Raw genomic sequence first — 12623 nt, forward strand, 5'->3', positions numbered from 1 at the left:
GATGGAACCTGGTGGGATTAGTGCTTAAGGGTGGTTTCATAAAATACCAAGGACTTGGTGGGATCAGTGCCTAAGGGTGCAATTGGCTATGTTCGAAATTGGTTCTTAAGCTGTCACATTCTCAGCCCTGGGCAGTGCTTGCAAGGCATTGGCTTCAACAATAAGGTGTTTTGGGTTTTTGGAATGGAACACTCTCCTGGCAGGAGGTCTTTCTCTCAGAGTACCCGGTTAGGTTGCCTCAGTCGAAAATTTCCAGTAGATTTGTGATGGTGTGGCGCAAGCAGCTCGGACTGTTTGCCTGGCAAGGTACTCAATGTGTGATGGGAGACGGGTCTCTAGCATTGAGTATTTGGATCCATCAATTCCCTTTCTCCTCAACAATTTCAGTTTAGGCCTCGTATGGCATGTCGTCTTAATATGGTCTATGTCAATGGCGCGACATGTGGGATTGTCATGTGCATCGCTGGCTCCAGTTACCTCACATAGTTACTCAATTTCACCTCTTTCCATGGGAGGCTCAGTTTGTTCAGCTCATTCTACACAAGGTCAATAGTACTTGGCCAACTACCATCACTCTGTGCACGCATTCAAGGCTGGCTGGTTGGGTGAATTGTACTGGCTAGCCACTTTCTAAGCTACATTTGAAGGATTTTGAAATTCAGTACAATTCCAATGTCCCCCTAGTAGTGCAGAAATCTTGGCAATGTTGGGTACCATGGGATTCTTTGCAAGTTTGGGCTCATTGGCTTAGGTCTGTTTGGAAAGCTTTGCCTTCCACACGCCTTTAAATTTTCCTATGTGGCGTGTGATGGCTGGGAAACTCTCTACTAAGGATAGACTATGTAATTGGAAGCATTTCTCTCCTCTCTGCCCATTTTGCCATGTCGCTTTGGAGATGCATTTTCATCTCTTTTGGCAACATGTTGTGTCCTGGGGGTTGTGGGTGAAAGTTCGTGGTTGGCTCAACAAAGCTCAAATCCATGTGGACCTCCCATGGAAAATGGCACTCTTAGGCGATAAAGGAAGACTTACAGATACACAATATCTTCTTTGGAGTCTTATGCGCGGATTGCTTCTTAAAGAACTCTAGAAGTTTTGGAATGCAAGTGTTTTTCATGGTTTGCAGGGCCACCTTCAGATTTCTTTCAAATTATTCAAGTTAATATTATGGATGTACTAGACTACTTAGTTCTCACCATTCTGCTCTACACCCTGTGGTTTTAGAACTCAGGGGACTCATGTAATTAAAAGCTGTTTTTTTTTCTTTTAAGTAGTTAATATAGATTTCATTTTCACGCAAAAAAAAGGCTTGTTTCATAAGTATCCACCACCACAAATGGATTGGTGGTGGATGCGATTAGACTCTACCCAATGAACCCTAATTATGCTAGGCGTGCCATGCTTTTACTAACGAAACACCAAAAAATTATAAAATTATTTTAACATGGTATTGAGTCATGCTTAAGTTTGGGATGACGTCCATGCTACCTCAATAACACCGAACTGAAGAATGCTTTGATGTACGCTAGTTGTGAAATGCACGAAGGACACGTGGAGCCGCGATGAGAAAAGGTAACCCATATGCTTGTGAAGAACGTTAGAACCCCACACCCCACGATGTGTCCAAAAGAACCGTCCATGGAAACAAAAGAAGCACTTCAAAAAGAGACAGCGCAAAAGAACCGTCCATGGAAACACGCGTTTTACGAAGCTTCTATCACAGTACCCGTCTCGGATCCTTACCTCCTTACTCGCTTCCCCCTCCAACCATTTTTGAACCTCCTCGCTTCGTATATCTGTCTCGAGTTCGCATTCCATCCGCATCGCATTCTTCGATCGCTTCTCCAAAGGAACGAACAGCAATTTCATCCATTCTCACTAGATGCAGCTTTCCCTTTCCTCTCCTCGAGATCAGTTTACCGTCGATCGTGGACACATCTCGCCATTGTCGAGTCCCAGTCATAGACGCCCGCACGCTCCACTGTTATTTGCCTGCCCAACGAGTGAACATAGATTTCAATTCACAGGTTCCTGCAAGCTGGTACCAGAGATATGTGCAACAGCGTCATGGCGTTGGGGACAGTACGGTACTGCAAAGAATGAGAGATCTTCAACGGAGTTACCCAAGGACGATACCAAAGACGTTACGAAAAAGAAGGTTATGCAGGAGCAGCTCCTCGCTGAAGCTGGACTTCGACTGGAACAGCTAGCCGCAGATCGGCGGTCATATGATACATTGTCGCACGAGACAAGCTCAGATTGTACCGAGCATGTCCTTTACAGGTATTGGGTTGTTCTAATGCTATGCGTTTTCATGTACGTATTCTACGATGCTCAGTTTTCTGATTGTAAGATCAAATATTGTTGTTGTCCATAGGAGGATATCCGAGATCAAGGCACAAGATAGGCGAGGAGCGGTTGAGAATATCATGTATTCACTTGTTGAGGACAAGTTCAAACAGGCAGGTCTCGTCATGGCGCTTCTCTCTGTGGACGGCAAAATGCATTCTCAGTACCCCATTTTGCAGGACAGAAAATTACGAGCCGTGCACGCTACGGAGTTGGAGAAGATGGTGAAGCAGCATGTTGCAAGGGCGATCGGATCAGGGAATGGCGATTCGTGGAGGCAATTCGATAGGGAAGGGGTGAGGGAGGTGGAGAGGCAAAGAATGGGGGAAATCTATGCGGCGTCGGCGATGTATGGGTACTTCCTGAGGAGGGTATACGAGAGGTACAAGCTGGAGATGGTGTGTGGAACGTTAGGAGAAGACGGTGGCAAGGCGGAAGAAATAGTCGAAGGTGGATTAGAGAGATATGTGAAATCTTTCGATGAAGAGAGTTTGAGGAGCAATGCCAAGCTCAAATCACAAGAAAGTGTAGACGCCATTGAGATGCGTGCTCAAGGCTTGTTTGGCAAACCACCCCAACCTTCTCATCTCACCCTCACCATGGTTGAGATCAGACTTCTCGTTTTAGAAGCCATGGCTTTTGGCACTTTCCTTTGGGATGTCGAGGCCTTTGTCGACGCCCATTATGAGCTTCCTCCCTCTCCATAGACCTACGTTTCCATAACGCCTTCCCTCTGACTTTACCTTGCAAAGCGACACTCTATAGGAACTCTTCTTCCCCCATCTCAGTTGCCATCTCAATTCCCTATGAGGATTGAGTTAGTAGAACATATCTAGTTTAAAACTCATTTCACCCATTATGTGGAGTCAACACATAGTTGGTGGAATGAGTTCATGTGTGCATTGGACCATTGGACTATTCCACCAACTATATGCAAACAAATGCCGACATAGTGTCTCACCGCTAAATGTGATATCTATGCATATAAAAGTACATGCTTTGTGATACCTAGAGTACGAAACACTTGAGGAATCACAAAAGAAGGATTGTATTATGATAAGTAGGGACTTTTTCATGAACATATAGATCACAAAACTATTAAAGAAAATGTGTTATTATTGTAATGGGTGGGAATTGTTTTGTGAAATGAATCTTTCGAGGGAGAACATGAAATCATGCCATCATCATATAATACTATAACTTAAACATAATTTCAAAAGAGATGTCCCGTTTGTATAAGGCATTGACATTTCAAAAGAGATGTCCCGTTTGTATAAGGCATTAACTTAGATTCAAATTTAAAAGAGGTGAATCATTTAAGCCCAACGAGTCAATTATGTAAGAACATTGTACTTCACATGTATTAGAAGGTTTTAGCCCTTCTCAAAAGTCTTAAGATTTATTTTTTCAAGTTTAGAATCTTTTTATAAGTGCCCTATATCTATAATTTTATGTTTAAAAACAAAATTTATGTATGAGAAATTGTCTCTTCTCATGGATGAACTACACGTAGGTGCCCACCCTTGGATGTCTGAGAATCTACCCTCATACATATTTAGCTTAACATATCATACACAAGCTCAAATACAATGCCATATTAGCTAGTCGCTCTAGCCACTCAAATAAAAGTTTACAACAAACTTCTTAACACCTTCAAATGGCACTTTCTATTGGTTCACATAGCTATATATTGAATGCCACTGAATTATTTTCATATTCTTTGCGCACACCATGGTGCATAAATTTCAACATAGTTAGAACTTGTTATTCAAGTTTCTTTATTTGGGCTTTAACACTTGATTGGTATTTGCCAAGGAATCTTTATGCTCTTCAGTTTATTTGAATGCTTCCTTGCTTTCCAACTCTAGACCACGATAGACATTGTGGACACCACTGTTTTATGTCATTAGAGTTGCATATCCAATGTTTATTCCAACAATCCTTGTTTCATTCTTGATTAGAGACATTTCCTCTACAAATATAAACCTAGTATTAAAGTAGGACTTTGTTGAAACACTTGATTTCTTGTCATGGTAAACATAAGAAAGTACAACACCTAGCTATGTTGGGTATGTTTCTTCATCATTAGATTGCACCAACATAATAAATATTGCTTCACATCAATTTGCAGTCTAGAATTTCCCTTAGGTTTGCCATTTACTGGGCCATAATAATGCTCTTCTTTATCTTCATCTTGATTATCATGGATATTTGTTTCCAGTACCACATCCACTCACCTTGTCCTTGGCCAAAAACCATCTTTTAGTTCTTGTGATTTTAAAATTTCCAAGCTTGTAGTCTCCTTATAGTGCATGAACAACACTCATCCAATATTTACATAATTATCGGTTGTATATTTTCTTTTGGCATGTTTTTTATGGATTGCTCCTTCCACCATCCCACGCACTTTTCCTCTGGGGAATTTTGGAATCAAAAGTGCCTTCTGCATTAGGCGCTTAAGAATTTGTATTAAGTTCTAGGCCAATGAGGAGGCTGGAGCATTAAAACCATGGAGGATTTTTCCTCCCTCCTAAATGGTAGAGAAAAATTGTCCTACTAATAAGTAAGTCGAGTTACATAGAGGTAGATGTTTGTTAATGGATTATATATGATCAATCATATGTGACCCAATGACTATGGGGAGCTACAAGTCTTCTAGCATTAGTGTACTTAATGGAAATTGAACAAGTGTCATCCTAAAGGCCCTCCATCAATGACTTGTTGATTGTGAGATTTAATGGCTAGCAAATGGCATTGATCATGCGCCCTTGGATGACAGTGCTGGTTGCGAGCTATCGGATGTTTGTCATCTACCAAGATGGTGTCAAATGCCACCCTTGCACCAAAGTCTTGCCATTGTACACCCTTATGTGATTCTGTGACTCAAAGAGGACTCAAATCAAGTGATAATTATGAGCCCTAGATGGAATACGATCTAATGGCCCAAACTTATGAATATGTCTCTTTATGCATTCACGAGTCTCTATGTATTCCATGTCGCATGAGTATGTGTTTTGTGTATTCCGTAGCACCTTCTACTTAGGGCATTACACATTGGTGACCACAATGGGATCTTGAAGGGTCTTAAAGGAGTTCCTGTAGAGGCAGAAGGAGCTCGGGTGGAAAATCAGCAAACCAAGGGGCAAGTCATTCACATGAAGATTGGGCAGGTGTTGCATATACTCTTCCCATGCACAGATGAGTCGGAGGTGCCCTTGTGGATAAGAACAATGATGCCGTGGTGCATGAAGGGCCAAGGGAAGAAATGCTTGTGCCAACAAAGAGGCGAAAGAGGAATAATGAAGGAGGAACTCGGCGAGAGACACCTAATTTGTGTGCTCCCCCTTCAACAATAGCATTGGTACCCCCTTTCTCTCCTCTGCCCCCGCCAAGCTCGGCACAACCAATCTCAAATGTGGTGAGCACTCTGTTGGTAAGCATCCAAGATCCACAACTAGTGTTGCAATAGTGGCAAGTATTGCAGAGGTGCCATGTACTTCAATGTGACCACCAGTGCGGCTCGTGTGGACACTGTTACCTCAAGTATTGGTTCTCTTTTGAGAGGTATAACGGATTTTGGCGACTCTCTCCGACAATGGCAAGAGAGGTTTTTTCAGTCAGCTAGGACCTTAACACTGACAGTAACAAGCACAATAGAGGATGTTTCCATGTTTGTGCTCCCTCCCTATTAGTTTAGCAATTTTGACCATAGACGAGAGTGCCATTCTTATTCTTCCATGGAGGCCCCCAACGTCTATGTCACAAGCTGCCCAATTGGAGACTAATGGCTAATTTTTAATGGGTCTGGCAAGCCAGTGGAAGGTGCAACAAGAGAGACATCAGCTGACAACAACTTGAGAAGTTGCGGAGTCAGAACGAGGCCTTGCGACGGATAGCTGGCTGTGGAGAACACCCACAGTCTCCATGAAGAGAGCCTCTAGAGTACATTTGCAGAGTTGTAGAGCCAAAGGATAGCAGATGCATTGGCGCGTTTTTGGGCAACACTTCGCGGAATGGTTTCAATGAATGTGGACCAGCACTTTGATCTATTAGCAACTTTGCACGATGATAATGGGATGCAAAAATCTTGCTCTAGCAATGTATCTTGGCCTCAAAGACATACCAGAGCCTGACTCGTTGACCCCCAGAGCCAAATACACATGGTGGGGCATGTAGATTCTCTAGTGTGAATGGAGAGGTTGGTCTAGTGGGGACCATGACAACCGACACTAAAACTTCAACCACGTCTGGATCACAACCTGGTGGTGCAGACAGAAGTGGTTGTCCTATAGATAAAGGCAAAAGCATATGAGACCCAATTGAGGTGGATTGCGAGGCAAGGTATAACACCCTAGTGGAAGCTAGAGCTCTTGCAGTCAGAGGGCAGATGGTCCAGATCAACCGGTCGAAGGAGAAGATGCGGAAGCTGTGTTTTTGGCTAGAGTGCACAACTCACTCCTTTGCATTGACATTGCCGCCTCATCCTCCTTGGTGGAAAGCAACAGATTAGTTTCTTCATGTGAATTATGTTGACTTTCACACTCCCTTTCCCCCTTTACCCGATGCTCCATCTAGGTGGCCGTAAGAATTTGAATGCTTGGAGTCCTTGCAAGAGCACAAATATTTGAACTTGCCATTCAAAGCAACAATTCTCAAGTTGCTACCATGTGAGCAGTGGTTTGAGCCAGCGAGAGTGTACCCTTCTTGGAAAATTAGATGCGGTGGCTGGTGGACTTAGAAGAGACATGCTCGTGGGAGCAACTTCAGTGGAGGCAGAAACGAGGAGTAGGCAGACACGGAGCAAGTGGAGCAGGACCGAGTGGAAGCAATGGAGCTTCTTCAAGCCGAATGATGTGGGGTCTTTGATCCTCTCTTGATCCTACAGTGTGCGGACTGAGATCATTCAGTCAGAGTGCTCCAAGCGCGGGTTACGTTCAGATAACGTTGATCCTCTCGATATAAATAAAAAGTTCCTAGTTCCTTACTTGGTTATCATGCGGCTGTGTTTCATGAGTATTTTGGAGACAGGGAAGTCCACCCACATAGGGCATTCCCTAAAGTTGAACTCATCGATACTGAAATGAACTCGCCAAGCTCCACAAACATCGAAACTTTGTTGGTGAGGAATAGGTACAACCCTCCGCAGGACGAGCTTTTCCAGCTCAGGCTTAACTAGGTCCATCGATACCTCACACTCCACCATGTGACGCTTGCTTGCATAAACCATCCCTTCCTCTCTATCTCTTTGTTCCTCCTATCCACTTCCTCATGCATGAGCCTGAAGGCCTATAGCTCATCCAATGGACAGAAACTACCCCGCTTACTCTTGGCAACAGTCTCAGCATATGACGAGGGGGGATTGTTTCTCTCCTTCCTTCACATCCCTAGTCTGAACACCCTCCTCGAGGTTCTCTCCTCCGCACTGCTCGCTCACTGAAACCTAGCTATCCTCACTGACCATCTCTCTAACATGCTTTAGACCTCTCTGCGTCATTGCATATCCATGCCCTAACTACTCAGGCTGCATGCACCTCTGCTCATGCTCGCTTAGTTCTCCAGCAAAGTGCCTCCTTTGTTCTATTTGTTTTTTTTCCATTATGATTGTTCATCAAATATGACATCTCTGGAGGTTATGACCTTTCGGTTGATGGGATTATACAACTTGTATGCTTTCTTTCTGCATTTACGGGACATAACATCCAGCTTTCTACAATACTTTCTTCCATTAGCAAAGACCTTATAGCTAGAGATTGATAATTGTGGGGGTGAAAACAAAAATAGATATGTATTTGTGTTTCTTTCTTTGCTCACTACTAAGGGCACATTTGAGATGGCACATCTTGGATTTCTTATGCCTAGTTAGTGGTCACACACATGAAGTTTTCATGCAATGTCTAGTATGTTCTCAAAGAGGTTATGAACGTCACAAGTGCAAGATTTTTGGACCTTATGGAGTTATTTGCATTGAGCTCTTACATTTCCCATATCATACTTCATGGAAGAGGAAACAAATTTAAAATACTTCATTGATGGTTAGTAGGTTACCTATGTGACAACCCAAAGGCACTAGTTGTGCACAAAAGCCACACAAATTTTATTTATTTATTAGGGATGGAGTCCCCATTATGAAATACATGATGAATACAAGGTCAAAATCATGTCTACCAAAATCTACTATTGAACTATGGAATAGATATGCAAGTGGGATTCCAAAGTTGTCACAACAGAGTCCTGAAGCCTTGCATTTTTTCAACAATTTGAAGGATCAAATCTACATTTGCCAAGGGTTCCTTTAGGAAATTTGGACTCAAAAAGAGTCTCATAAGGAGAGAATTAGGGAATGGGTAATTTGGATTAGTGAATGGGTAAACTCCTTAATTTTTGGGGGAAATCCATCGGCAATATTTGTAACACCCGAAGTAGAAGATGCTATGGAATACACAAAACACATACTCGTGTGATGTGGAATACACAGTTTGATGAAGTTTGGTGGTTAAGGTCACCCTTTGGAGGGAAGTACCTTCTTTCTTCTTGTTTATCTGATCATTGCCCCATCAAATGGCACTTTTCAATCCCCTGTATGACGGGCAGATCGCTAGATATCCCCTTCAAGTTTGATATCAGGCTCTTGAAAACATTAAGTTTTGCAAGACTTTAAGGAAGACTTGGCAGGAGGCGGCCATCAAAAATCTCGATCCTTGCAGTCAATGGGATAAGGCTATGTGGGCTATTCATGTGAGAGAGAAAGAATGGCAGGCCATGGAGAAAGCAAATGCTAAGAGCCTTGAAGACAATTTGCAGTATATTTATGCATCACTCAAGACTGTTATGGATGCCTCCCCCTAGGATGCTCTATCAGTTATGGGTAAGGAAAAATCACCAGGCCCTAACGGGTTTACCATTGACTTTTTTGTCTCCTTTTGGGATAGGATTAAGGATGACTTGGTGGATATGGCTAACAAGGCTTGGCGTAGGGGAGCTTTGACAGCAGCTGATTTTAATGCGGGTCTTGTAAAACTATTCCCCAAGAAACAGGAAAGTTGGTGGTAGGGGATTGGTGCCCCATTTCCATGTTGAATGCCTCGTTTAAGATTATCGCCAAGACCCTAGCAAAAAGAATCCGAGACATTTGTTCTCAGATTGTAGACAAGGACTAGACAAAAATTAAGGGATATATTTGAGACCATTTTGAACATCTCTATTGCTGTTGACTATGCCGTGGCCACCGGCCAGAGGCGTATATTCCTGGGGGGTTGATCTAGATAAGGCACATGACAGGGTTAGGTGGGATTCTATGCTAAGGGTTTTAGAATGCCTAGGATTTAGTTCACATTTTATCTGAATGGTGTCAGCCTTATTGCAAATGCCTCAGCACTTCTCTATATCAATGGAGGGGGTGTGGGTACATATACCTCAAAGCGGTCTGTCAGACAGGGTTTCTCGCTACTCTGTTTGCAGTTTGTACAATCCCTCTAATTGCAAAGATTAAAGTAGCTATCTCTGAGGGTAAGATCGAAGGACTCAAGCTACCCTCAGGTGACCAATTATGCTTTCAACTTTTTGCAGATGAAAGCAAGAAGAATAATTTGTGTCAGCTCTTGGACATCATCCAAGACTTCTGCTTTGCTTCAAGATCCTTGTGCAACTGGTCCAAAACCGATGCTTTGAATCCAAGTGGAGGGGGTAATCCCAACTGCTTAGCACAATAAAGGGACCATTGTGCGATATTTAGGGGGTCCTTTGGGAACGAACGTCTCAGTTAAGCAGAACGAACGTCTCAGTTAAGCAGATATTTAATTGGATGAAAGAGAAACTGAAACAAAAATTCAAATACTAGAACGGGTTACAGCTTGGGTGGAATGCGTGATTATGGATTATCCATCATACTCTGTCTGCTTTGACTACATACATTGCCTTTATCTAGAACTTCCGAAAGTCGCATTGGGTAGAAATTGAATTTTTTTTCAGATCCTTCCTTTGGGCGGAGAGAATGGCAGAAGAAGAATGCATTATGTTTCTTGGGAGCCTCTTAAGATGCCTAAGCAGAGTGGAGGGCTTGTTCTACCTGCTATGGAATCTTGCAACATAGCTCTTAATTGTAAATGGTTGCCAAAAATGTTTGCTAAGAAATTGCCTTGGGTTCAGATGGCTATTTGGTTTATTGAACAAGAAAAAAGGAAGAGTGTGGGAACCTGGTATGACCTTTCATGGTACGAGAAGGTGCTCTTAGATTTTCCTATCAATATCAAAGGCTCCAATGTAGTGGATGGCTTAGTGGACCCATGGAAGCGCTGTTGCCATAAGTTTAAGGGGAGGGGCCGAGTGGGCCTCAGGGGAGATGGTAGCTTGGGAGAAGCAATTTGGTGGGGCTTACCAGCAATGAAATTTCAGCAGAAGCCCCTAGCATTGATAGATTTGCCACGAGCAAGAGGTTTACACAGGAAAGGTATTCGAAGATGAAAGGACATCTGGGATTCAACTAGTGCCTACAAAGGGTTGCTCCAGCCCATTCCTGTGTTGGCAGGTCTCAATGAAAAATGAAAGTTAAGAAGGATGATGGCTCAATGGTGGAAGGAAAGGTTCGGGGATATTTGGCATGGGTCCTTACTAGGGAAAGCTTGGGATTCTTCCTTTGGAAAATAGCTCACTCAGTTCTGCTAGTTAGAGGTAATCTCACGAAATGGTCCAATCTTAGTCCACTATGTCCCCTTTATGGGGTGGTGGTAGAGTCTTTAAAGCATTTTATGTGGTTCTATCTGGTAGTTAGAAGCACATGGTGGAAATTGGGAAGTGCCATCAAAGAGGTAGAGCTGATGTCAAACTTTAGAGCCTCTAGCTGGAAGGCCGCTCCGCTTGATGATGTGGCAAACTTTCCTTACACTCTAGCATTTTGCTAGCCCTACCTAAGAGTTGCTATATGCTTGGCCATTTGGATTACTAGGAACTCAGTAATCTTTGTGCGGGAGTGTTTTTGGGTTAATTCGGTACCCCCAAAAAGATGCTACAGTTTTATAATGCTTGTCCTCTCATACCAAAAATATAGATAACAGTACATATGAATTGCGCATTAGAACAAGATGAATTACATGACAGGAAAATTACAAAACATACGGAATTGCAGATAGAGATATATTTCCTTCATGATCAAAAAAGTATGGAATGCATTTAAGCGGTTTGAGACTTGAATAGGTACACCCGACAGTTGGTGTCCTTTCATATCTGAAAACAAGTTTACTTACTAATGACTATTTGTTATGCTCTAGTCGAGATAGCATGACCTCGGAAAGATCGGTGGGCATTTTCTCTTAGAGGACCGACTTTTGTAATATTTAATGTGCGTAAATAAAATGGTCAAGAGAAGTAACTGCCAAGGTCCTAGGTGAGGGTGAAATGGCATTGACTAGGTGGTTCTAAGTGCTAAGGCCTAGGTGCACCTAAAAATGTAATAATGCCAAGGGGCAAATGGTTTAATTGTGCCCCAAGAGAGGGGTAAAAGGGTGTACCAAGTAAAAAGGGCTATAATGATGACATGTGGCAAAGGGAACCATCTAGGGAGTTGTGGGTCTTGTGGATAGGCATGAGGCAAAAAAAAGAATGCAGGTATCTGATTAGATGCGATCCATGAGAGTAAGGCTGGGAGGAAAAATGATATGCCATCGCCCGTGATAGAAAATACGAGACAAGAGAATTGGCTTAGGTTTGTTTCAATTGGTATTAGAGCGCAAGGGAAGAGAGACGACCTAGGTGACGGAAGAAAGGCGTGGAGTGCAGAGGTGACACAGGGTGGAGCGCTATTCAACGAACAACAGGCGTGAAGAAGGAATGCGGCTGCTCGCGACGTGCGATGGATTGGAGGGTCATTGCCCGTGACGATGACCTCCGTGGTGGCGGGGGATTTCGATGAGGTGTAGGAAAGTCGACGGAGCAGGTTGGCGACGTGCAGTGTAGGAGTGGCTATCGAGCTTGAGAACGAGGGGGGGAATTAGCGAAGCAGGCTGACGATGTTCTCCGAGTGAACGAGTTGGTGGTCCGACAATTTGCTGGTAGTGCTCGATGTGGCAGCCATGGCGATGCAACAAAATAGAAATTTGGGCTAGATAGAACCAGAACCACGTAAAAGCGAAAGGCACATGCAGAGAGGTTTTTGGGAAGCGCGACGTCGGCCAGCCAATTTCAGACCCCGAATAGTGACGAGCAGAACTTTGTCCCGATTCCTTTTTAAACCTGCGTGGAGATTCCAGGGAGCCGTTCTTTTCTCTTTAAATAAGTTTTGA

At 43.3% G+C, this 12623-nt stretch overlaps 1 protein-coding gene across 1 annotated transcript; it reads left to right on the top strand.

The window, feature by feature from the left end:
* Positions 1 to 1800: 1800 nt before the first annotated feature.
* Positions 1801 to 3126, top strand: LOC147883887 (UV-B-induced protein At3g17800, chloroplastic-like). The gene is made up of 2 exons (XM_087399040.1): positions 1801 to 2283; positions 2378 to 3126. Exons 1-2 carry the CDS (start codon positions 1883 to 1885, stop codon positions 3054 to 3056), a joined length of 1080 nt encoding a protein of 359 aa, XP_087255166.1. The 5' UTR covers positions 1801 to 1882; the 3' UTR covers positions 3057 to 3126.
* Positions 3127 to 12623: the final 9497 nt, after the last annotated feature.

The sequence above is a fragment of the Dipteris shenzhenensis genome, chromosome 27 (genome assembly GCF_047967505.1).
Source record: "Dipteris shenzhenensis isolate YYH24624 ecotype China chromosome 27, Dip_SZ_1.0, whole genome shotgun sequence".
NCBI lineage: Eukaryota > Viridiplantae > Streptophyta > Polypodiopsida > Gleicheniales > Dipteridaceae > Dipteris > Dipteris shenzhenensis.